Genomic DNA, 27,168 nt, shown 5'->3' with positions numbered 1-27,168 from the left:
AGTCATGTCATCAACCTAGCTAACCACACACCCAGCCCAGCTGAGGTGTTGTACTGTCCTGTGATCTTTCTCTTCTCCATGCTACACAACTCAATAAGGTGCAGCTGTATGGGGACCTCAAGGCTTTTTTTTCTGTTACCTAAGACTAAAGGAATATTTTGATCCAATGATCAAAAGGAATACAATGATCTTCACAGCACCCGTAGACAGCACAAGAAGGACAGTTCCTGGACACCATTGGACAGCTACAGGCCTACTCTGGATCTGTATATAAACTATTTTTGCCTCTGTGCTTATTCTGAGATTACCAAAAAAAAATAACACTTTACAACCTCAGTCCTTCAGAACAGAGACCATAATCAGTCTTAAAAACAACCCTTGTATTATCATATGACAAGCTGATAGGAAGGATGCCATTGTTGTAAGAGACCAAATGGCATATGTAACAGGGTTCCCGACTTGAACCCTGTTACTTGAGAAATCCTAGCAGCTGGCAGTGATAATGACCTGGCAGGGGCAGGGCAGGGAGATGCCCTACACCCATGGGGAGCCAATGGGGCTTGGCATTCAGGGATATGAGGAGGACGATGCCTGGGGGAAGACACCTTTGGGCACTACTAGAGAAGAGAGGAGCTGCTGGGGATTCTTGCAAGGAAGGATCCGAAGGAGGGATCCACGACGCAAGGCCAATGCAGGCCGAGGCACTCCAGAGCCTGGGACCAGCAACACCCCCTCACTACCTACCAGGAGCACATGGCAGCAGTGGTGAGTCTGGGGAGAACGGAGCCACTGCGCAGGTAGAAGCCATGGCTTTGTGCAGGGACACAGTGAGGCAACTAGGAAGCTAAAGGTGGGGGTCACCAGCTCAGACCCCTCAAGAGACCTGGGCCAGCATCCAAGACTCAGGGGGAAAGGGAAGCTGGGGCTGAGATCTGTGGACCTGACCGTGGGTGTACTCCCAGATCCACACGCCAGCACAGCACATGGCAAAAGAGACTGGGTGGTGCCCGTAACAAGCTGCTAATGAGGTAATTAACGGCGGGGAGCCGAGACACAAGAAAAGAAAGAAAACCCTTTTTTCTCTTTACTTTTTCTTTATTATTGGGAGCGGACAAGGACTGTGAGTGCTGGGGGTTACAACAAGTAACCTGGATAAGAAGAGGGAGCCTGGGGACACCCTACACAAGGCGGAGGACTCAGACGAGTCCCTGCGGGGACTGATTGAGGACACAGCCACAAGCTGGCAAGATGCCTATTGACGTTTACTGTATCAATTGAGGTGCCAGGGATCCTCTTCGGAGCACTGGGGTGATCCCAGGAACAACCCGGATGAGCTGCTGCCTCCCATCCAGTTGTCTGTAAAAGAAAGAATAAAAAAGCACCTAAATTATAAAATAGACCTAGTGTGGTCCTTCTGTGGGTACTGATCACTGCGACATCTCTTCCCTCGCCATTTCTTTAATGAAATCAAAGTCATGGCAGGCGAGAACCAGGGGAACAGGCGGTAGCCCGCGCGGACACGCTAATAGCATACATAAAGGAAGCTGAGACACAACTTTACACGAGTTTTTCAAACTCCTGACCAAGAACCCCATGGCACATCCCAGGAGGAACTGAATGACCTCTTAACAACACTGCCTCTGGAAACAGGAGAGGGTTAATGCTTCCACGTCCTGGGAGCCCAGCCCAGGCAACTTTTACTTATTTCCCAAGATCTACAAACTTGGCAACCTAGAATGTGCCATTGTCTCTAGTATTGGTATCATCATGGAGGGAGAAATGCAACAAGGAGAAATGCAAAGTGCTGCACCTAGGGAGGAAAAATGTCCAGCATACCTACTGCCTAAGAAATGACCTGCTGGGTGGCACGGAAGTGGAAAGGGATATTGGAGTCCTAGTGGACTCCAAGATGAATATGAGTTGGCAGTGTGACGAAGCCATCAGAAAAGCTAATGGCACTTTATTGTGCATCAGTAGATGCATGACGAATAGGTCCAAGGAGGTGATACTTCCCCTCTATCGGGCACTGGTCAGACCGCAGTTGGAGTACTGCGTGCAATTCTGGGCGCTGCAATTCAAGAGGGATGCGGATAACCTGGAGAGGGTCCAGAGAAGGGCCACTAGTATGGTTAAGGGCCTGCAGACCAAGCCCTACGAGGAGAGACTGGGGCACCTGTACCTCTTCAGCCTCCGCAAGAGAAGGTTGAGAGGCGACCTTGTGGCTGCCTATAAGTTCATCACGGGGGCACAGAAGGGAATTGGTGAGTTTTTATTCACCAAGGCGCCCCCGGGGGTTACAAGAAATAATGGCCACAAGCTAGCAGAGAGCAGATTTAGACTGGACATTAGGAAGAACTTCTTCACAGTTAGAGTGGCCAGGGTCTGGAACGGGCTCCCAAGGGAGGTAGTGCTCTCCCCTACCCTGGGGGTCTTCAAGAGGAGGTTGGATATGCATCTAGCTGGGGTCATCTAGACCCAGCACTCTTTCCTGCTTATGCAGGGGGTCAGACTCGATCATCTCTTGAGGTCCCTTCTGACCCTAACATCTATGAATCTATGAATTTATGTGTAGAATGTCCCCCATGAGGACAGATTGCGAGCCATAAAGAAAATTATCCCTAATGCAGACTTTGCTTCTATTTCTCATATTCTCTCACTTTGACCTCACACACAGCTATTTCAGACATGGGGACTCCCTATACCTACAAATAAATGGCACTGCCATGGACACATATATGGCCTCTCCAATACACCAATATATTTATGACAGATCTTGAAGTCCATTTCCTCTACAGCTGTCCTCTTATCACCCTGTATGCCTAAGTTCATCATATAGACACATAGGAAGGAATCTCTAGAGAAATTCTACCAAAATTTAACAATTGCACCACTCTATCAAACTAATTGTAGAATACTCCACTCAGCAAATTAACTGTAGAATATCTCACTCAGAGGAGACTGGATGGTTACCTTGCTGGGGTCACCTGACCTCAGTTGTCTTTCCTGCTTGGTGCAGGAGGCTGGCTCTGATGATTTTATGAGGTCCCTTCCAGCCCTACGATCTATGAATCTATGAATCTATTTCCTAAATAACACAGCAAACGTTTGCATTACTACATTGCCTCCAAATTGTATCAAAAACCTACTGACTGCCACAGTTACCTTCACAGTACCTGCTTTCATCCCAAGCACATCACTAGGTCTGCTGTCTACTGCCAGGATCTATGATACAGCCATATATGCTCTGATCCCTCCAACCAGGATGTACACCTTAAGGATCTGGAGCAGAAATTCCTAAAATTACAATACAGTCTCAAAACCGTAGCTATTCAAGTCAACAAACCAGACCTAAACCCTACTCTGACTTGCTGCAATACCAACTCTGAGACAAGGACAACCTAGTCCCTCTGGTTGTCACCTGTCGCCCCTACCTTGAACACCTTGAACACATTATTAATGGCCTCCAATCCCTCCTGGAAAATGGCAAGCATCTCATGGGGAACAAACCTGTTGTTGTTTACAGGCAGCCACCCAACCTCAAACAGCATCTCTCAAGCAACAGGCTACCTAACTCACTAAAGCACCAGGTCTTGCAACAGACCCAGATGCAAGCTGTGACCCCTCATCAGTACAGACCACATTATCACTCAACCAAATAACACGGATTGTAACATCTGAGGTTCATTCACCTACACATCTACCAACATCATATATGCCATTACCTGCATACAGTTCTTCTCCACTGTGTACATTGGACACATGTGGCAACACCTACATTAAAAAATATGAGGACAACAATCTGACATCAAGTCCAAAAATGCACAAGAACCTGTAGCAGAACACTTTAACATCCCTGGATATTCCACCACTGACTTCAGAGTAGTTGTTATTATACAGCGTAACTTTAAAAGCTGTCTCACATGCTAAATTGTGGAACAAGAAATCATCTACAGACTGCATTGTGTTAACTATGGTTAAAACAGGGACTACAGATTCTTACCTTATTACCTAGATAAGCTTTTGTGACCCCTTTGTTCTAATGGGTTTGTTACTTGTTTGCCTCTCCTAGCGCTGCCCCGTTCTTCCTCCCTCCTGCTTCTTCTTGACTTTTATATTCATATAACTCTCTGTATTTGATAGCCTGATCTGTTCGTGTCCTTCTGTGGCAGGGCACTGGTTGTGCTACCACTTTAAGGGCCTGGAGCTGGCAGCTGCCAGGTGCCTGATGAGGGCAGCCATTTTGAATCTGGGGCTGCCCATATAAACAGGGCAGTTCTACTACTGGAGGCCAGGCAACAACATTGCCTGGCTGGAGGGCTGTTGGTATCATCTGGAGGTAAGGGAGGAACTGTAGGGGATGGTAAGGAGGCTCCTAGTCCAGGGCATGACCTAAAACTGCACCCTGCCGGGAGCGGGTGGCCTGGTGGGGCTCCCAGTGCGGTGGGAGCCCCCAGGAAATGCCAGGCCAGTTACCACCCCGGTGAAAGGCGGGTTGGGGCACCTTAAGCCCTAGCCCCCGCCACCGGTTGGGCTACTGCTTTGTAGGGTCTGGAGGGTGGACCCCCAGAGAAAGAGTGAGGCCATAGACTTGTACCTGTCTGGACTTCCCCTGACTGGTCCATGCAGGGCCAGGACCAGAAGGGTCGAAGGGCCGGGGCCAGCGCGAGGGACGCTCAAGAGCTGAGTGCCTGGGGTTCTGGCTGGCCGCGAGGTGGGCCAGGGCTAGTGAGCCAAAGGTCCTGGGGGGACCACACCTGAAGGGGAAGCGGTTCAGGGAGCTGTGCTGCCCAGGATGAAGGTGGATGAGGCTACCTAATTGGAGGAATCGTAGAGGGGTTCAAACTGGAGGATTTTGGGGCCCAGTGGGGGGCTGGTGACTGCAGGAACATCTGGATGCCATCTGCAAGGCTTGGGCTGCGGTATAGGGAAGGAAAGGAGTTGCAGATAGCGCTCCCTGGCATCGGGGCAGGAAATGGGCAGCCTTCCGCTTACTTACATCAATGAGCTAATTAACAACAAGGCATGGTGGGAGAGAAGGCGGGCAGTTAGCCCAGAAACAGGTGGGCAGGCCACAGTGAGATTGGCCCAGAGCAAGCCCCCTGTTACACCTTCAATAGTATCTGGTGATGATAGCTCTGGATCATGAAAATATGCATCTCTGATTTAGTTAGTCTATAAGGTACATTCCTACTCTGCCATCTAGTTTGGGTAAGTAATCCTAAAGTAAACAACTGACTGTTGCATCTAAAAGTAACTGTATTGCACTTTTATTGTTAGAATATTTAAAATGTATTTTAGAATATAATATTGCATATTGAATATAATATTTTGGAACACAAATACTTTACAAACCACAAATTCAGTCTCACAAAACCTCTGTGAGTGATTAACATCACATAGGATTAGAACCTTGCATACTAGCAAATAGAAGCACAAAGAATTGAAGAACCAGATTGTGAGAGAGGCATCAGTGGGTGTTGCAAGCAGCACTCCTCTTGCAAAGCTACCAGAGAACTTACCCATAATAGCAGTCCCTGGAGGACTGCTTGCTTCTGCTCTTCCCAAGATCCCATGTGCCAGAAAAAAGGTAGGCAAAGCAAAATGGTCTGGGCATGGCTTTGCATAGCATAGGGAGCAAGATGGTTGCATCCTGGTAGCTGGAACAACATATGGAAGGAAAAGCCCTCAAGGAGAGACTGTCTTTCTGAAGCATAATCTCCTTGGTGCTTTTGTACCTTGCTACAGGGTAGCAGTAAAATGCCACCATCCAGCCTTAAATAACTTAAGTGACAGAAAGTTTGTGGCAGAAACCAATATAGAATCCCAGGCTCCTTTTCTGCAATTCTTATGTTCTAAGCATGAGGCAACGATATCTGGACTGCGACTCCTTAGTCACAAGTGGCCACAAGTACTTACCACTTGAAGCTCTGTGTAAAACATATTACCGGGTTTGGGGGGGGGGGCGGGGGTTGTTTGTTTTTTACTTCATGCAACAAGTGTATCTTTCCTGAAATTATGCATAATTTGCATAATGTAACTGCACACTGGATTGTGCTTGCCACATCCACCTCAAAATTTACAGGGTTGCAATGGTTCTTTAGTTGATGCTGACCGGTCATGTGGCCCCGGGGCCACTGAGGACTGAGTGTTGCTGCACTAGTCTTTCCTTTAAACAATTCTTCATTAAATAGGCATTTTAAAAAAATTCAGCTGAAAGACTGACAACATGTGCAAATGTGTTAGAAGAGCTCACACCTACTGTGCCTCAAGAACACCCAGGCACCCGGGAGTGTAATTTCAAGGAGGTGTTGAATGGTACTCCTGTATGTGACTCAATATTTTTGATGATTGTGATTAAGTCATCACGGTCTTCTTTCCTGCTGGGTTGCAGTTGGGAAATGTGGAAATAACTAGTGACTTGCCCCAATGACTGGAAAAGAGAAAAGTATCACAGAGGAGGCCGTTTTGCATCTGTAGGGGGATGTAAGGCCAGGAGCAGACCTTGCATTTGTCCTGGGACAAATTGTGCTTGTGTTTGTCTCTGAACAGAAACGTCCTGAGATTGGCAGGGCTGGAAACAGGCATGGGTGAACCAAGCAGCCACCTGGAGCCCAGACAGAAAGGGGGCCTGAAAATGGTAAGTTTTAAAAATTATTATCATCATTATCTCTGGTGAAGGTGGGCCTGATACTAAAAGTTTGCCTGGGGTGGCCAGGAGTCTAGGTACAGTGCTGGACATTGGCATGGACACAGGTCACCCTCCCAGCTGGCTGGCTGGCAGCCCAGAGCTAGGATGGGTTTCCTGAGGGGGCTCTAACCATCTGCTGGTGGATGCAACCCCAGGACAGCCCTTCAGATGCGCTCCGCAGTGTCCCGGGAGAAACCGCTTGCACTTTTCATCCCGTGAACCTCTTGGGGATGAACCCTGGGACAAACGGCACGGATGTCTGAGCCGCCCACTTCGTTCCTGCCTGCAACGGGGCAACATCTGCTTGTGGCCGCCCCGAGGGAGCCACCCGTGGCGTGGTCAGCACCGGGCAGCCGGCACGAGGTGGGGGCAGCCCCTGGGGCCGCTGCCAGGAGTCAGGCAGGCCCCGTTCCGCACGCAGCGCCCGTCTGGCGACGCCCCGGGGACACGGGGGGCGGCCGCGCTGGGCTTGCCTCGGCCCCGCCCGGGGTTTCCTCCTCGGCGATTGAAGCCCGGCTCGGGCGCCTCCTGGTGCGGGGCCGGCCGGCAGATGGAGCCCGGCGCCGGGGCGTGCGCCGCGCAGGGCGGGGGCAGGAAGGGGTTAAGGAGCGGGTGGCGGAGCCGCACTGCCCCGCCGGGATCCGCGTCCGAAAGAAAGGACCCCCGGCCGCCCCGCACCCCCCCGGCCGGGGCAGGGCCGCAGCGGGATGCGGGGCCGGGGCGCGGCGGCGGGGCCACAGGGCGGCCGCAGGAGCGGGAGGCGGCGGCAATGAAAGGCAACATGGAGGGAGGCGCGGCGCGGGCCAGCCCCTGATGCGGCGCTTTCTCCTCCTCCTCCTGCTTCTCCTCCGGGCAGCGGCGGCGGCGGCGGCCCTCCCTCCCGTCCCCGCCTCCCCCCCGCGCGGCGGCGGCGGCAGCGGGTGGACATGAGCCGGGCGGCGGCGCTTCTCCTCTGCCTGCTGGGCTGCAACGTGTGGAAGGCGGTGACCAAAACCCTGCGGGCGCCCGACGCGGCTCAAGGTCGGTGCGGGTGGGCAGCGCCGGGCTCCCCGTCCCTGCCCCCGCCCGGCTTTTGTCGAGCGAGTGGCTTTGCTGCGCCCCGGGGCCGCGGACAGGGGCGCCCCCGCTGGGGGCTGCCGCCCGGGGGGTGTGGGGTGCCCGCGCTCCGCCCCCGGCTTTTGTTGGCAGCGGGCGCCTCGCCGCTGGCCCGTGCTGCAGGCCCGCTAGAAACCGGGGGGCACCAAACCCCCGGGGAAAGGCCTGCCCCCCGGCGCCAGCCTCCTCTCCCGCTGTCACTGCGGGGCTCAGCGGGGGGGGGGGGGGTGGTATTCCAGCATCTGAACTTCTTGGTTCCCTGCCCCCTCGGAGCCCCTTCCCGCTGGTGGCACCCAGGGCCTGCGCCCGAGCCGCGCGATGCACCTGTGCTGGGCAGGTGAGGCGGGCACGGGGATCACGGTGGGCGGAGGGCAGCCGGCTACCTGCCCGCTAGTCCAGCTTCCAGCCTGGGTTTCTGTGCGGCTGCAGTTCTGTCACTTGCTAAGCCTCCTCGGGCCCAGCTCCAGGATTGGGGTTTGCCATAGCGCTTTATTTGAGAAGCTGGCCCTTGTATTAAAGAGCAGGAACCTAAGCTGGCTGGTGGTCACTGGCCTGCTACAAGGACCTACCACATGGCTTGGGTTGGGAGCTTAAAAAAATGGTCAGTTAGTGGCCCATAAACCACATCTGGCCTTCAGGTTTTTGTGTAGCCTTCATGAAGCAGTTTTGTTTAGCCTTCGTTTTTGCAATACCCTTCCATAACTAGGTGAGTGGGAACGGGATACATCAAGAACATAACTTTGCCCTGCTTCTTTTCCATCCCATGTCCTTTAAGTGACAGAGCAGCATTTTTCTTTCTTTTTTTTCTTTTTTTAACTTATTTTTAAAGGTTATTCGCTTGAACGAAACTTGTTTTTTGCTGTTTGTGTACAACAGCCAACAGAAAAAAAATACCCTGTAGACCCATGGTTTGGTATCAAGTAATTACAGTGTTGGTAATCTTGCAGCAAAACCATCTATATTAGAAAAAGTGACCTTAAAAAGAGGGCTTTACTATTCAGGGCTTTTGCTAGTTCTTATTCTATGCCAAATATTTTGTGAAGCTATGAGTGGGGCACGTAAAACAAGATTTGCATTGAATTTGTTCGCAGGTGTGTCAATAAAAATAGAATTATGTGCAGCCTTAGAAGGTAACACTTTAAAACAGGATTTGATTGTATTTTGGCCCATGACCAATGTGGTCATATGGAGGATATTTTCTGGATGTATATGGAACACTCAAGTGTTTGTGAAATGACAGCACAGTGGTTTTGTCCTTTTCTTTCCTCTTTCTTTTCACTGTCAACTCTTTTGAAGCAGCTGTTTCTTAACTCTGCAGCTGGAAAAGCTAGTGGCTGAAGGAGTTACAAACTGACTTGATTTTTAAATTGTGGGAGGGTTTTAAAGACAGGGAGTTGGCCATTTTATAGTAACAATACTTGACAGCCTTTATTTTGACTTGTTACTTGGCTACTTCCTGCTGTATTAGATTGTGAGTGAGAAAAGAACAGATGAATGGAAAATAAAATAGTTTCACCTTCATTATATGAATATTGAGCGTTGTCCTTGTACAGTAGTCCACTTAAACTACTGCTCATTTTTCCCGCAATAAGTGTAGATATGTGCATTAAAGGATAAACCTGTGGAAGTTCATTTACCATTGCACTGAATCTAGTTTAGATGAGGTTACTAGTGACCCACAAGGCTTTTGGGAAGCTTATGTGTTATAAGTTTGTGGTCTTAGTCAAGCAACAGGTATCTGCATCTCAAAAACTACTATTGCACTTGTCAATAATTGGGTCTTCTAGTGCTGAATTTATGAACAAGGGTGAATGCTTACATGGTTACGGATGATGAGTTATCTCCACCCCTCCCACCCCCGCCTTCTCTGTACCTTCCAGCCTTGGTCTTTGTAGTGGGCATTTCAGATCAGATTTGAGGCACATTGATGTGATAGAATGAAAATATTTGCAGGTGACTATGCTATATTCTTGTGATAACAGCCTGCTCTGGGATGAGACAACAGTAGCTATGGGAAGGGTAAGAGATGGGAAGACCAAAGACTGATTGAAGTTGGTAAAGTAAATGTAGATTTCAGGAGGGCAGCAAGGAAAAACTATGATGGTGAATTACTAGTAATTCCATCAACTAGAGATCACATATTCTGTACATTGTTTGTCTATGCTTCACTGAGGGGTGGTGGATTAGATGAGATTTTGGTTAGAAATCGCCACCTAGATCAGCTGCATAGAAGTTAAACATTATGCATAAGCATTGGGTTACAATTGGTACTTAAGAAATGGGTGAAGAGAGACTCTAGTTTTCTTGCAAGCTTCCCCGGTTTGACATTTCTTCCTCCCTACATCAGCCCCACAGTTAAATGGTCACAAAGTTCAAATTCTGGTCAGTCAGAATGATTCCACAATTCTATGAATATAAAAGGTACCAATAATGAAGCGCTGTATTTAGCACCCTCCTTAAGAAGATAGGGTGGCATTAGGACTTCCCTGGCTTATTATGTAAATAGAAGGATACATTATGCCTCTGAGGATAGGCTGCTGAGCTGTAAAGATTAGAATTTTTTTATTTAAAATCTGTTACCTTTTGCAGAATACAGTAAAAGCCGCACACTTTTATTCTATGAATGTTAATGTTTAATGGCTTAATCAAAACTTCATCTGTGCATTAAGATTAAATTTTAAGAATTAGTAGACAGTACATTTTGGAGAATGTAAGACAGCTTAAAACTGAACAATTACTTCAAATGAGGAATTAATTTCAGGTTTAATTTTTTTTTAAATAACTATAAAAATTGGCTGTATTTGCATTAGAAATTGTGTTGAATAAAACAAAATAAGATGGTGTTGAATAAAACACAAATAAAATGTTCACATGAATCAATATTTTGAAACTTTGAGGCTTGTTTGCTTACACCTTGCCACTTAGTTTCAGAGTTATCTTAAGTGACAACATAAACCTGTGGAGAATTTTAGCAAAATCCATTTAATTTGTGAAGGAATTTTTTATTTTCTGTCTGTGTATCATAGTAACATCTTTATATATAAATAACACTCAATGTGGGGTGACTCTGAAATTGTTTAAACTGTGGTAGCATTTCCAGGATTACATACTGGAGAACTCCTGGAAAACCTTACGATGAGCCATGTGTGTATCTGATTCTGTCTGTGCCTTTTTGCCCTAATTTTTAGGACAGTAGTGCATGGTTCATTGGAATGGCTGACTATAACAGTTAACCTGTTCAGAAGCTATAGCCATGTTGGAGTGGCTTTCAGCTATGACGTGTTGGAAACATTTTTGTGCAGAGTATCAAAAACACCCACAACTTTGACTTGTAAGATGTTGGCATGCTGGGGTGGACAGTGGGGCAGCCACTGGGGGCCCAATCCTTGTTGTGACAGCACAACCTTGGCCTCTTCATCACCATCCGCCCCAAAGCACGTGTGCCAAGCAGAATGCCTTCACGTGCCATGCTGTGGCGGATGTGCCAGGGATTGCCTACCCCTGAGCTACAAAAATGTCTTGGCACTAGGAAGAGCTTCTGGATGTTCCCCCTCCCAGTCACAAAATTAGATGAGATAAACTGGAACTGCTTAGTAAAATTGTAAAAGTTGGTATTTAAATAGTCTAATTAGGTTTTGCTTTAGATAGATGGGGGTATTAATGCTGCTGTTTTGTTTCTAGCTGGCAGGTTAGCTAATTTCACAACCAGAAGGACTAGAAATGTCATGAAAGTTTATCTTCTGGAAACTAGAGTAAAAACTGTGGAGAGCTGCTGAATTCTTGTGTTTTGTGTGTCAAATTTTCCAACTTCTCATTTTTAACCTTGTCAATAGTTATCCTTGGAGTCAGGAGTAAAACTAAGACTGTTAAGTTGTTTTGCAATGCAGATGTTGATCTCCAACATTGCATCAGATCTTCTCAACAAGTTGCTAATTACTAACATCCTTCAAATAAAGCCTTACTTATTTGGGACTATTGTAAATTACTCCTGACCTTATGTGTCATCAGGATAAGAGTCCTGAATTACTGTACTACTTATTTTCTAGGAAAAACCGGGTGGTGTTCTACATTGTTTATTTTTTAAATAGTGCTCTCTAAGATGGTAATGTGGACACAATGTCATTTTAATATTTTAGCAGATCAAAAATAAACGCTAGGTTCTCCCGGTGCTTATCTCAAGCACCTAGTGTACAAGAAATTGGGCATTGCTTTGCCTTTCCTCTCTCCTCGCATAGAAGTTCTGGTGGTGGGAAGCAGCTACCAGAACTAGGATGCCAAAGCACGTAAACACCTGCACACTTAGCTTCTGCAGTAGAGCTGCCCTATACCAGCAAAGCATGAAGTGCAATTCAGGAAAGGTACAACTACTGAAGGGGTAACTACAGCTAGGTGATGGTGTGGGAGTGTCTGCATGTTCCTGCTGTTGGGCAGCAGCAGTGACTTTGTTCTGGTCTGCAGAGGTGTTGTAAGTCTGCCATCAGAAAGGAAGGTTCTGCTGTCGCATGAATTCTGTGTGAATGCGCTCATAGTTCCATCAGCAAACTTTACAGCACAGACTGCAAGGCTCCAGAAAATGCCTCATCTATATTACCAAGTTTGGCTGGAAGAGCTACGTCAGCTTTAATAGCAAAGCCTCTGGCATGGGTTGAGCTTTGCCAGCAGGAAGATGCTGTTGCCATCATTCAGGAAAGCTCCAACTCTGAAAACAGAAAAACCCTCTCGTCAGGCATGGCTACATCTACATCAAAGGCTCAGGCTCCTTTGCCCTGTTGCCATAGTCAAAGCTGCACCAAGTCTTCATAGTTGTAGGCATATTAAATGTATATTTATCACATCCTAAGAATTAGAGTGTGTTTCTTGGAATTTTTAGGACAACTGCTTTCTGTGCCAATATTTTATGAAATGAATTGTTTATGATCCCTGTCTGTGTGTACCTGCCATATGCACGCTACTGTTTAACGTAGTGTAAGAGTGATGTTGTAACTGTGATGGTCTCGAAAGCATGAGAGAGGCAAGTATTTCTTAGGGGCAATATGTTTTATTAAATCAACTGTGTAGTTGGGATAGTTAGACAAGCTTTTGAATGTAGAACACGCATTTGAAACCTGGGGGCCAGTAATTTCATAGAAAAATAATAGAAAATTAGGGTTTGAAGAGACCTCGGGAGGTCAGTAAGGTGCTCTATTTGGGGAGAAATAACCCACAACATACTTACAGGCTCTGTGGTGCTACATTAGCTAGCACCATGACCAAAAGAGACCGAGGGGGGTCACAATCGACCATAAAATACACTGGTGGCTCATGTTTAATGCTATAGCCAACAAAGCAAATAACTGATGCATCACAAACAAGACTAAAGATGTCATCCTCCCGCTCTACTCAGCATTGGTGAGGCCACACCTGGAATACTGTGTCCAGTTCTGGGTGTGTCAGTTGAAGAGGGATGTGGAGAATCTGAAAAAAGTCCAAAGGAGGGTTACACGAATAAATAGAGGCCTGGAAAATAGACCATATGAGGAGAGGCTGAGGGACATGGGGCTGTTCAGCCTGGAGAAGAGAAGACTCAGAGGGGACTCGATGGCAGCCTTTAAATATATAAGGGGAGAACTTCAGGGGCTAGGAGAATATTTGTTCACCAAGGCACTCCAGGAGAAGACTAGGAATAATGGTCATAAACTGATAGAGGACCGCTTCAGATTAGATATTAGGAAAAACTTCTTTACAGTTCATGTGTCTAGAGTGTGGAATAGATTCCCCCCAGAGGTGGTACAGTCACCTTTCCTGGGGATCTTCAGAAGACGACTGGACATGCACTTCGCTAGAGTCATCTGACCTCAGCAGTCTTTCCTTCCTTGAGCAGGGGGGCTGGACCTGATGATCTCTAAGGTCCCTTCCAGCCCCTAACTTCTGTGACTCTATGAACCCCCTGCTCGAAGCTGGACCACCCCCAGGTAGGTCGTTCTTGCCAGGGCTTTGTTGAGACAGGCCTTAAAAACCTCCAAGGATGGAGATGTCACTACCTCTCTAGGTAACTTGTTTGAGAGCTTCACCACCCTTCTAGTAAGAAAATTTTTCCTAGTATCTAACCTAAACCTCCTTTGCTGCAACTTGAGACCATTGCTTCTTGTTCTGTCATCTCTGTCACCACTGAGAACACATTTAGTTTAAAATCTTTGCATAAAAGCTGTTTTGTTTGTTTTATTAATTGGCATTCATTGTATTGCTTTCTCAAATTGGAGCTGGCAGGTTCCTAAGACATTCTCTTCCTGTGTTGGGTAAAATGTTAGTATTTTAATATATTTCTAATAACATACTTTTGTTTTATAGAGACATGGAATCTATTATTTAAAATGTATAAGCAGAGTTATATTTGGCATTGTCATGTCTAAGATTTAAAAAATATGGCCAACATATTTAAAAATAAGACTACATTTTTCAGTGAATATAAAATGTCAGCATAGCTTCTGGTTCAGACATGTCCATTTCACTTCTTAAGCTGACCTGAAAAGTATCTAATTTTAAAACAGCTGGGAGGAAGGTTTTCTTTTTTTGTTTGGTATAGTACAGTTTGTGAAATTGTCTGCCACAGTTAACTTCATCAGGGTTTTGCCATATTTAAACAGAAGCAGCCTCTCTGTACGCCGGGCACAAATAACCTTTTAAGCTGTCTGTTTCCTAGACCTTTTAGCTCCTACTTCTAAACATTATGTCAGCTGTGGTTGCCAGTAATGCCTTATGGAAGTAGACTGGGCCATGGGATCCTCTAGTCTAAGGGTAGGCAACGTTCTTTGGCCAGGGTGCTGGAAAAAACCCAATGTCTACCTTGGAAGGTGCTGGGATGCTGGCATGCCAGAAAAACAAAATTGGGGGGGGGGGGGGGGAATAACATTGCAGGACACACTCTATATTGGTATATTTAATAATCATAAATGTTGCTTTTGTGTACTTTTTTTGTTAAACATGTTGCAGTGAGAGAGCGAGAAAGAATCGGGCCCACACACACACACACAGAACCACATGTGCACAAACACGGAGAACCAGAACAGACACATGCACACACACATCTAGAAACGGACACATGCATGCACACAGAACCAAAGGCAAACAAACATACAGAACCAGATGCATGGGTACACAGAGCTGGGCTGCTGGGCCACGGGACAAAGTTAGACCCAACAATGCCCTGGGCTTGCTGGAGCTCCTGTGCTTCCCTGGGGACCTGGACCCAGACCCCAGGCTGCAACACGGCCAGGCGAAGCCCCAGCCCAGAGTCTGGCCATCAGCCCAGCCACCTACCCACTCCACACAGGTAAACCCACAAAGGTGTGGCACTCCTGGCAAGGGGCAGCGCCAGCCTCATCCCAGTAGGGGGGCTGGGCCAGTGCTGGGCTTGGAGCGGGTGGGAATCAGACCAGCTCAGCTGCAATCCCTGCTGCAAGTAGCCCGGGCTCTGTAGTTGGTAGCAGCTACCCAGAGCTGGGGCTGGCTGCAGCCAGGAGTCTGCAAACAGCTGCATGTGTGCCTCGGAGCACACGTTGGGGGCGGGTACAACTCTGGTCTCTCCCTTGCTGCTGGCACAGAGCTGATGACTGGGCTCTGGAGCCCAGAACAGCTGCTTGTAGCCAGCCTGGGCTCTGGGCCTCTGCAGCATGCAGGCTGCAAACAGCTGTACCAGGCTCCGGCATCAGCTCTGTACCGGCACGTGCACACTTGCCTTGGAGCGGACAGTGGGGAGGGGTCTGAGGCAGCACAACCCTGGTCTCTGCCCCATCTGGGCTCTGGGAAGCTGCAGCAAGCAGCTGTGCCGGGCTCCACAGGTCTGGTATCCGCTCCATGCTGGCAGTGACTGCCGTGTATGTCAGAGTGGACAGTGGGGATAGGGCCTGGCCCCAAGGCAGTGCAGCTCTTCTGCCGTCCGCTCCGAGGTGCACACGCAGTCACTGCCAGCATGGAGTTGATGCCACTGCCTGCTGGGAGCAGCCCAGGCTCTGTGGTTTGCAGCAGCTACCCAGAGCCGGGGCTGGTGGTGGTGTGCCAAGCAAAATGGCCTCATGTGCCATGCTCGACATGCGTGCCGGGGGTTGCTGACCCCTGCTCTAGTCTTTACATGATGGTGTGTCATGATTAATGTCTACTAATTTTACCCATATGTCAATGAGCATAAAATCTGCATGTATAAGAGTGAAAGCTCTACTATAAGATGGAGTGGCATTATTCATGTACGGACATGAATAATGGTTGGCAATGTTTAATGTTGTTGTATAATTCCTACAATGACACAAAAGGGTCCATCCTTTTTACAACTGGTAAAGGTTAGTGGGTTGGTACACTACCATGTTACCCCATCATCCCAAAAAGCCTCAACTAGGAGTCCAGCATTTTCCTGTGGCACTGTTGGTTCCTTATGTATAAATTGGAACAATTCACCCACAGAGTAAATATATTTAAGAAAGATTTGGAAACAAAGTGAGGGTTTGTAGAATTGTCCAGGTTTGTCCATGCAGTTTTTACACCAATCTAACTACCAAATTGGTAGCTATACTTACATAAATATAGTTGTAGCCATGCTAGAGGATTGCTCCAGTTCAAATTAGCTAGTTATAAATTGGTCGGTAAACAACTTCCTAGTTATCTTCTTACCCAAAATCTCCAAATATATTTAAAGTAAGATCAATTGTGAAGAAATGGAGAAGACTGTACTGGACCATGTAATAACTATTACAGCAGAATCATACATTAACTAGCTGGAAATGAGTTAGCAGGATTAATTAGCCTGTGCTTCCCGAGGTCATCTGTCCGCTAAAACAGTGCAGTAACTTTTGTAGTTGCTGCACTACTGGGTTGAGCTTATCTAAAATATCATATATGATGCGAGATTTTTTTTTGTTGTTGTTGCCTCCTTTCCTCCCACTCCTTCCTTACTTGGGTTGTTGGTCTTGCTATATTTCAGGAACGTTCTGAGCACTCCTATTGATTATCAGGAGCAAAAAGTTTCAAGGGTACATTAGTGTTGTTTTAGGTGGATGGGCAGTGGTTGGGAAGTAAATGGGTTCAGGAGCTCTGGGGACAATGCTAATGGTTTTGCAGGCTTGAGAGGCAGACGATGCAAAATAAAGACGGCAAAACAGTAGGAAAAAGTCTCTATTATTTCCACTATATTCAGGGGTAAACATGACATGAGCACTCTACTGGTGTTGGAAGCTGCTCTTCTTGCTTTGCTTTAAGGAGTGCTTCTGGCAAGTTCTGAAACATGCTGGGTGGCACACTGACCTGGACAATGTTACACTTCTTAAAAAAGCTATTTGTGTTAATATTGATGAGTGCCATCATGAAGCAATGTGATCTACCTACTCTAGGCAGGAAGTAAGTTGACTTGATGTAAATGCTTTTGCTAGGGATCAAAATACAAAGGATATTTTAAATACACTTGTCTTCAAATTGCCCATGACTTTAAGAACTAAAGCTTCAATGGGATGTATTCCAAGCTATTGGCTGAGTCAGATTTGGAACAGACTTTGGAATATTAAAACATTAAAATATCCATCACTGAAGGAAGAAGATGGCAATTCAAAATTATTGTAAATATGTCTAGTTTTTCAAAGTGTTTTTTTTTTCCATTAAAAAGTCATGTCTGTAAAGCCACCTGCTGCATGATGTTCCGTGTTCTCAATTACATCCATGTGTTGCTCTTTACTTGTTTTCAGAATCTCTCTCTCGAGTAAGGCATTTGCCTACTTATTTTACTCATGAAGGATGGTGTGTAGTTAGCACTGTAATGAAAACAATTTTGCATCCTAACAATATCCAAGTTAAGGATAACAAGAATTTGTTTTTTAGATATATAGGGAGTAAAAGGAAGGCCCAGGGTGGAATAGGACGCCTACTAAATGGGCAGAAGCAATTGGTGACAGACAGGGGGGACAAGGCTGAACTCCTCAATGAGTTCTTTACCTCAGTGTTCCTAAGTGAGGGGCAAGACAAGGCTCTCACTGGGATTGCAGAGAGGCAGCAGCAGGGCGCCAGACTATCATGCGTAGACACTGAAGTGATGCAGAGTCACTTGGAGGAACTGGATGCGTTTAAGTCGGCAGGCCCGGATGAGCTCCATCCGAGGGTGCTGAAGGCACTGGCTGACGTCATTACGCAGCCACTGGTGGGAATATTTGAACACTCGTGGTGCATGGGCCAGGTCCCGGAGGACTGGAAAAGGGCCAATGTGGTCCCCATTTTCAAGAAGGGGGGGAAGGAGGACCCGGGCAACTATAGGCCAATCAGCCTCACCTCCATCCTTGGCAAAGTCTTTGAAAAAATTATCAAGGCTCACATTTGCGAGAGCCTGGCAGGAAAAATTATGCTGAGGGGAAACCAGCACGGGTTTGTAGCAGGTAGATCATGCTTGACTAATCTAGTCTCTTTTTATGACCAGGTTACAAAATGCCTGGGCGCAGGAGTAGGGGTTGACGTCGTATACTTAGACTTCAGGAAGCCTTCGATACAGTATCCCACCCCATACTGGTGAACAAGTTAAGAGGCTGTGACTTGGATGACTACACAGTCCGGTGGGTGGCGAATTAGCTAGAGGGTCGCACCTAGAGAGTCGTAGTGGATGGGTCGGTATCGACCTGGAAGGGTGTGGGCAGTGGGGTCCCGCAGGGCTCGGTCCTTGGACCGATACTCTTCAATGTCTTCATCAGCAACTTGGACGAGGGAGTGAAGTGTACTCTGTCCAGGTTTGCGGATGACACAAAAATGTGGGGAGAAGTAGACACGCTGGAGGGCAGGGAACAACTACAAGCAGACCTGGACAGGTTGAACAAATGGGCAGAAAACAACAGAATGCAATTCAACAAGGAGAAATACAAAGTACTGCACCTAGGGAGGAAAAATGTCCAGCATACCTACTGCCTAGGAAATGACCTGCTTGGTGGTACGGAAGCGGAAAGGGATCTTGGAGTCCTAGTGGCAGTGTGACGAAGAGTCGTCAGTGTGACGAAGCCATCAGAAAAGCTAATGGCACTTTATCATGCATCAGCAGATGCATGATGAACAGATCCAAGGAGGTGATACTTCCCTTCTATCGGGTGCTGGTCAGACCGCAGTTGGAATACTGCGTTCAATTTTGGGTGCCGCAATTCAAGAGAGATGTGGATAACCTGGAGAGGGTCCAGAGAAGGGCCACTCATCTGGTTAAGGGCTTGCAGGCCAAGCCCTATGAAGAGAGACTGGGGCACCTGTACCTCTTCAGCCTCCGCAAGAGAAGGTTGAGAGGCGACCTTGTGGCTGCCTATAAGTTCATCATGGGGGCACAGAAGGGAATTGGTGAGTTTTTATTCACCAAGGCACCCCCAGGGGTTACAAGAAATAATGGCCACAAGCTAGCAGAGAGCAGATTTAGACTGGACATTAGGAAGAACTTCTTCACAGTTCGAGTGGCCAAGGTCTGGAATAGGCTCCCAAGGGAGGTGGTGCTCTCCCCTACCCTGGGGGGTCTTCAAGAGGAGGTTAGATAGGCATCTAGCTGGGGTCATCTAGACCCAGCACTCTGTCCTGCCTATGCAGGGGGTTGGACTCGATGATCTATTGAGGTCCCTTCTGACCCTAGCATCTATGAATACCACATGGCATAAGAAAGAGGGCATATACTATAAACATCCTATACTATATTACTTCTGTACAGGAAGCTGCAATGGTTTGGACACATCACGAGAAGGTCAGATGCCCTTGCCAACACTATAATACAGGGCGCATTGGAGGGAAAGAGGAAAAGAGGTAGACGAAGAAGAGCTGGGGAACCAATACTAACGACTGAACGGGGCTTCAGCTGATAGAGTGCACAAAGCTAGCCAAGCACAGGGTGGAGTGGGAGAGGAGGGTTGTTACAGCATCTAAGGTACCCCAACAGTCACAGTAGCCATAGGACTGACTTGGCAGGATGTTTTTTTGTTTCATTTGTTTGGAATCTACCAAGAGAGAAAGGGTTGGGAGAGTATCTCCCCACGGTCTCTCTGCCTAGTGCCTTTCCTGGACTGGATTAGGGACTGTTTTAGGAAGCAGCATAGCAGCAGCAGGCCCTGAGAAATTACTCAATATGTTTAGGAGTAAGTTACTTTATAAGTGAGTGAACAAGCTATTCTACACCTTCAGAAATTCCTCTGTGGAGGGATGGGGACACAGGGTGTGTGTATGAGTGGTTGGAGAAAGTGCAAACTGGATATGCTGTGGTAACACAGGCCCTTCAGGAGCTGTGGTGGGCAGTGGGGAACCTTTGTTGTACCTAGTGAGATAAACAAGTAAATCCTGTGTCTCAGTGCAATGATTAGGACTATCACCTGTGTTGGTTGCTCTGAATGAATGACTAGTACCCTGCTCTCATGTTTTAGTGGAAAGTACCAACCTCAGGTCCGTTGCTTGTTTAGTATTTTAGTGTTTCTCAGGGTTCTTCTGCAGGTTATGTGTCATGCATGCTTCACGAGAGGGGGTGGGGAATTTGGAAGACAAAATATGTTTCCAAGGTATATTATAATAAGGGGTGGTTGGGGTGAACAGGAAATTCATAAGAATAGAAAATACCCACTGGGCCCTGATCAAATTGTAGGGAACCTTAAGCGTTTATGATGCTCGTCTTTCTTTAGTGCTGCTAGTTCTCTTGCTATTGTGAATCTACTCGATTCATTATGAGTTGGTTATAGTAAAATCTTACTGCTATTAAGACACGTCAGATATCTATATGTGAGGGTTATGGAGGGTCTGATCCTTGCATGTCTTCTGGCATGTGGTGGTAATCTAATGCAGGGCAGTAAAAATACAAAGAAAACACGCTTCTTTCTGGAAACGTACGTGTTCACTAAAAGAAGCCATTCCTGCTCTTCTGTTATCCCAGATTCAGAGTTGTTTTTGCTGTAGTTGTACCTAAAATCACTGGCTAAGGGCAAGGCCTCATTGTGCTTGCATGTCATCTGCTAGACTGTACATACCTGAGAGCTGCTCTAACCAAAGCACCTGCAGCATCACGTATTCAGTGTCCCGCGCTTCAAAACGGTGGTAGGGGCACTTCAACTAAAGCTCATTCGACATGCACTACTTAGCACGCTCCAGCAGACTTGATTTAATTGAGTCTGCTCCGATGCGTTTTAATTAGCATATGTCAAAGCAAAGGTCCTATGTGTATAGGTGCCATAAGGCACTCAGAAAGTTGTGTGGCCAGGCTGTGGAAGGCTTGGGAACTGCATTCAGAACATCAATCCACCTCATTAACTGAAAGACCATCTTTCCTCTCTGCCATTTTTATTTGAAAATCAGTGCTTGAGTTCAGTGTCAGCTTCTTGCAATCTATTCTTGAATTTACTGTTATGGCTCTTCTAATGGTCCCTTTTTTCCATATGGGCAAAGGGCTGGACATAGGGCTGCAGCCAGAATGTTCAGCTGGTAGGCAATCTAGTCTTATTTTCAACCTGCCTAGATAGCAGGCAATTGTTTTACCCTAATAATGTGCCTATATGGTATTGAGACTGGAGTCTGAAGCCCTTATACTGTCTCTGAACAGTAGTTTGTTTTGTGGAAACAGAAACCCTTTCACTTTGCCACCTCACCAAGGTGGGTAACAAGTTGGCTCATGGATTTATATATGTAATTTAAATAAAAAGTAGCTAGCATAAAAATTGCATGTTGACATGGAAGTCTCTCTCCATTTTCCTTTGAAGGAAATGAAATTTGAGTAGGTTCCAAGCACAAGTGTTAAGAAGCTGCGTTCTTCCCTTCTGAAATAAGTAACCAGGCAGCGATTTACAGTTTTGACTTTATCTGAATCTAGGTTAAGGGCAAGGAGACAGAGTAGATCTAGGTGGGGTGCAGTGATGCACGCCCCCCCCCCCCCCCCTTGATTCCTGCTCTGCCCAAACCATTAAAACCAACTGCCTTGGAGGAGCAGTGGCATTTATATTCAGGCAGCCCTGAAGGAGTCAATTAATTCATGGTTTGTCATAATCTACTTGGTCCCTGTTAATCTTTCTTCATTCCATAGGTGCAAAACTGTTGACAAGGAGAGATGGTCATTAAATGGTCCACTCTTCAACCTATCCATTCTTCTGCAATTTTGCGCTCTCTCAGCAATTCCTGGTAATGTCTTCTATTTCACAGCTTTGCAGACTGTTTTTTGGTTGAAGCTGAACATTTTAACTCAGGTGTGGAAATACTAACTCCTGCGTAGAAATAACTGAGTGGAGTATTGGTGGCACTGTCAAGAAGCTCGAGAAGACTAGACTTAGTTTTATAAATCTGAGTAAGACCTGTACATTTAACTATAATAACTACAGAACAAATATCTTTTGACTATTTTTGCCTAGTTAGCTGTAGTTTTTAAACGTAATATATAATGTAGCAACTTAGTGAACATTCTAATAAGGTGATATGTGTTTTTGCTTTGATCTTAAGCTGAATAATATAGTGGTAGGCCTGTAGCATATTGGTAAAGCTTCTAGTTTCTCTTTAACTGGTTAAAAATGTGTGTTTTGTTGCATGGGATAATGTACTTCATAATCTGCACCCCCTTTTTCAAAATCTGAGATCCACCCATGTAAGGGGAGAACATGTTTTTCAAAAATAGTTGTGTATATATTATACATATTTGAAAGCTGGATATTACTGTGAACATTATGAGCTAATTTCCTGACTTCTGTGGTGTCAGGATAACATCACTACTTTAAATGATGTACCAGGTTGCCATTTAAAGAGTCAACAGTTGCCAAACAGTTACAACATAGGAAATCACTGTTCTGTTTCAGATAGCAGTCTAAAGCAGAAGTGAGAAATGCTAACTTTTAAAACGGCTACCAGTGGAGTTATCTGAATTCATATGCAATGCCGTCTGTACCACTGGAGAAAAAATTGGTTTTAGACCATTTGTTCCAGGGCACAAAGTTTTTCATAGGACTGCATGGAGTAGCCACACATTGCACAAATATAAGCCTGTCTGCCAAACAGAGATAGCATATTATCTGCAGTCTTGCCTCATGGTACACTTAAGACTCCTGTTTGAATGCTAATTAAAAACATCTCCTATAAATCCTAATCCTTTGCATGAAGTGTCCAGACATGAAGGTGCCTGTAGAAAGGCTTACTGGAATAGGAAAGAACCATAAACAGGACACTACCTTGCCCTCCCCACCCCAAATCTGACTTCATTTGGAGTTAATAATCAAACTCCTGAGACAAAGCAGTGAGGCATTAGGATTAACTTTCCTGCTCGGTTTTGAGAAAATAAGAGAACGAGCATTCACCCAAATCTACCCTGCTGTTTGCTACCTTCAGTAGCAAACTGAAGGATAAACCCATAGTTCTGAGACTTGCATGTGTACTTGTGCTTGATTTGTGGAACTATTTGGAATGTGTCGAGCTGCTGTTGCAATGTTCTGCTGTGATGTGTTTTCCACCATTTGTTTTAATTTTTGCAGATTCTTCGAGGATATGCTTCTGTGGTATGTGTATAACATAAATGGATTATATTTTCTAGGTGATCGTGGCAATTATGCCATTACATTCCTTTTTTTAATCCAGGATACTTGGGTCAAATTCTATCCTCATGTTTATTCAGCAATTCTAATAACACTAAGTTTTGCTGACCAGCTGCTTTGTCAAAAACATGCTGGCTTGGAAATATAATACTTTTCCCTTTTCTTTTGAATTGTTTTCCTACCCATGGTAATATTTTTTTAATTAAATACTTGCTGCAGTTTACAAGGCATATGAATGAATTGTGTGTTCATATTTCTTAGTTCTATTATTTAAATATTCATTTACAGCCAGTAAGTATCTCTGGTTACTTGTTATGCAGTCTACATGATATTTGCATACAATTATTAGGTTTCTGAGAGAGCTGGACATTTATATGAATTTAGTTTTAATCTTTTACACCAACTATTCTCACTAGGCAACCTAAAAATTGTTTTATCCATATGCAGGTGTTAGGTACAAGTGTTATCTGCCAACTTGAATCAGTGAACAGGAAGCAGATTTTCAATCTGTATTGATGCTTTTGGCAGTTCATAAAAATCTATAATTTTCCGTGTTTTAAGGTTAGAGAAACTGACTTTCTGTATATTATTATAAATGTATTAAAATCAACAGGATAGATTTGGGAGCAAATGAAATGACACTAAACTATTTTAAAGTAAGTATGTTTGTGTAGTGCCGCTGAATTCCATTTATTTCTGTTTCCTGTTTGGAGCTCAGTGTTGCTTACTTAAAGGTCAGGTAATCCAGTGCATTATGAACAAAAAATGAAATTCTGTATTCCTGAGATATTACATAAATGTAAGATGAGACACTTGACTAAAGCCCCAATCCCTTGTAATAAGAGAATGCAACTTTAGGGACCTATTTTATCACTTACTCACACTGAATAATATCTGACGCTGCAACTAGAGCTATTGGAAATCAATATGTTTCTGCACAGCATGCTGCTCCTGTTCAGGGTTAGTGTAGGAGATAGAATAGAGTCTCTGGTGTTTCTGCACTCTTGGTACACCAATGTAGAACAGATGGGCTGTTGTTCATCTTCTCTACCGTCCTACAGCATCAGCCACCAATTCCTGAGTTTGGTTGACCCCTAGGATCCTGCTGCTGTGGCCTCTTGTGTCATGGTTGGTTTGTCTTGCACAAGATTACAAAATCCCCAAATTGCATCTCTCAAATTTCTGCCATTGCTAAGTTTTCTGTCTCTCGTGATTTTTCTTTCACAAAAAAAAAGTTTCTGTTGTAGTGAGGTTCATGTGTCAGTCGGGTTTATCAGAGTCTGAATGCTCTTGTCCTCAGAGCTTTGCAAGGGGTCAGGGACACCTTTCAGGAGGTAATATTTTGATGCTAGGATTCTCCTAGTTTTACTGATGATTCTTCTGAAGGCATTCATGAAGCATCAGAATCTCTTTAACTTGCCTTCTGCTGACAGTTCAGGCTCTGTACTATGTTATCTTGGATAAAATTACAGAATATGTGCTTTCTTGAAGTGAGCAATTTGTTGCCCAGGCATTTGCTTGGTCTGCATGTGTGGTAAGCTGCCCCTAATAGCTAGTTCTCTCTCTCTGGCAGCCCTATAGCTGTTGCAGCTTCTGCTATGTATATTACTACCTCTGTCCACATCTTGCCAGTTAGATTTTCTCTTTGTTGTTATTTTCTTTCTTGGTTCTCAAACCCTTGCAAAAATGGTTAGGGAGGATTTGGATGATTGCAGATTCCTTGAGGAAGATGCCAACCATATATAGCTAGTAAGTGAAATAAAGCATCTAGATAGCATTATTTATTATACAGAGAAGCATCTAAAAATAAAAAATCATAGTTATTTTATATATAGAACTGAAAGGTCTAGAAAAGACTGACTCATTTAATAGATGCTTAGTCAACTTGACAACTGCCATTTGCCTGCTGATAGCCTATGGCTACAGACCACTGTGGTGTTGGCTTTCTGTACACTCAGAATCCCAAAGCTTTGACCCAGGTGTTGGAAAGGGTGCTTGCTGGTTGTTGTCTGTCAGGAAGAACATGAACTGTATCTTGTCCGTCCTAGATTGGTGTGGGGAGAATGAGTACACAAAGTAGCAGGTAAGTTAATTGTCTTTTTCTTTTTTGCTTTTCACACTTATTACAATGTCAATTTATTTTAAAAGGAATTTGAGTCCAGGCATGTGTGCTAGTCCCCAGGTCATATAAAGAGATACAAATTGGGCTCTTCATGGGTTTACTGAAGAAGAATGAAAAAATAATCTTTTGTCAACGCTCAACAGTAATAGTGACTGCTATACAATTGTTCCACACCTGCTGAATGCTGTGGGGACAAAACCTTGTCTGCCTATGTCCTTAGACCAACACAGCTACAACCAATGACCCCATTACCTGTAGCACATTAATGAACATGTAGATGTGCCCACTATGACTTTCTTCTGCTTGCGTGCAAAAGAAAATTATTAGGATATAGAACTACAAAATTACAAAACCAAAGCTGTTTGAAAGCAAGCAGGTGCCAAACCAGCTTTAACTTCAAGTCTTGTGTCTTTTCTCATGTTATAAATAAAGAACAATTTTGGCCATAATTTTGTCCTAATAGTTTAGACTTCATCATTAAAGGATTTAAAAAAGTCAAATATGAAGAGGCAAGGGATCATAGAAATAGTGATAGTCTAACTGCCAGTGTCTATCCTCTTACGTCTACCATGAACATAAATAGCTCTTTTTAATAAAAAGATGATAATTTAATTCCAAGAACTATATATGTAGAACACATGCAAAAGCTTTTGCAGTTTGTGACTGTTGAAGTTCATTTTTGGGATTTTTGTTGTTGTTGTTTGTTTGTTTTTAAGAATTAATTCTTTGGGGGTCAGTTCTAGTCCTCAGAACACTATAAATAGTCTCAAATTTCTATGCATAACAAATTTCAGTTTTCCTTGCTAGTAATGTGTATTTATTTGACATGCTGAAAGTTATTATAGGTACTAGTAATAGCCTGAATTTGATTTTTTGGAATTTTTTTTTTCTAGTTCTGTGGTTTAATCATGCAGGCTGCTTCCTATTCTTCCTGTTGGAGCTGGAGCAAGATGATTGTTAACTGTACAACTTGGAAAGCAAATATTTGCAAGTTGGATTTAAAGCAAGCCCTTTTTTATTTTTCCTTTACTCTGTGCATAATTGTGGTCACACATTCTCTGAGTGAACAGCTCAATATTTATAGCTGCACTTGGAACGTGTGGACAGAAAAGAAATGTGAAGTAGGTAAAATTCTCTGGTGTAAATCAGGAGGTCATACCAAGTGGTTTTTGCCTTAACTATGAATATGTTATGGAAGAAATATCAGGAGGGACCTATGTAGACCTGCTTTTTAGAAATGTATTGTCAGTGTATGGAGTCAGGCATGGAAAACAGAACTTTGTAGCAGCAGGCTGGATGTTTGTTGCTGCGTTCACTATAAGTGAGTGCCAAAACCCCAGTCCTGTAGACCAGATCTATATGGGATTTTTGTTTGTTCGTTTGTTTTGCTTTGCTTTTTTTTGTAATTTGGGGCTGAAGAAACTCACGGTAAAATCATTTGATTATAGAACTGGAAGAGACTTCCTTGAGCATCATAAAGATGAGTCACTCCCTTGCTATTACAGGCAGCTATTATGTCACTTTTGTAAGTGGATCATACTTTTTCCCTTCATGTTTAGTTAGGGTTTGTTATTTTGTTTCCAGTATTCCTACTGAAGGGCTGTTCCACATGTTTAAAAACATTCCTCTAGTTTCTATAAAAAATGCTATGTTTCTTTACAGTAGCAGCTAACCTAGGAAATCGGGATCCACAAGTACTTGCCTGTAACCTATGGAGTTAACATGTTAGTTTAAAACTACCAAGTTGGTATCCG

The 27,168-nt window shown here is 45.0% G+C and overlaps 1 protein-coding gene across 3 annotated transcripts in view; it reads left to right on the top strand.

Moving 5' to 3' along the window:
- The first annotated feature begins 7,310 nt into the window (after positions 1-7,310).
- FAM171A1 (family with sequence similarity 171 member A1) overlaps positions 7,311-27,168 on the top strand; it is a 130,301-nt gene continuing 110,443 nt past the window's right edge. For 2 of the 3 annotated variants that reach the window (XM_019498014.2, XM_019498013.2), the window contains exon 1: positions 7,311-7,708. In XM_019498014.2, the coding sequence (XP_019353559.1) occupies positions 7,615-7,708 (94 nt within the window). In that variant the 5' untranslated portion in view covers positions 7,311-7,614. Of the gene's footprint in view, positions 7,709-8,086; positions 8,121-27,168 lie in introns of those variants that run through there. The other variant, XM_059729044.1, reaches the window with a different exon arrangement.

The sequence above is a fragment of the Alligator mississippiensis genome, chromosome 5 (assembly GCF_030867095.1).
Source record: "Alligator mississippiensis isolate rAllMis1 chromosome 5, rAllMis1, whole genome shotgun sequence".
Lineage (NCBI taxonomy): Eukaryota > Metazoa > Chordata > Crocodylia > Alligatoridae > Alligator > Alligator mississippiensis.
This window is presented reverse-complemented; position numbering and strand designations above follow the sequence as displayed.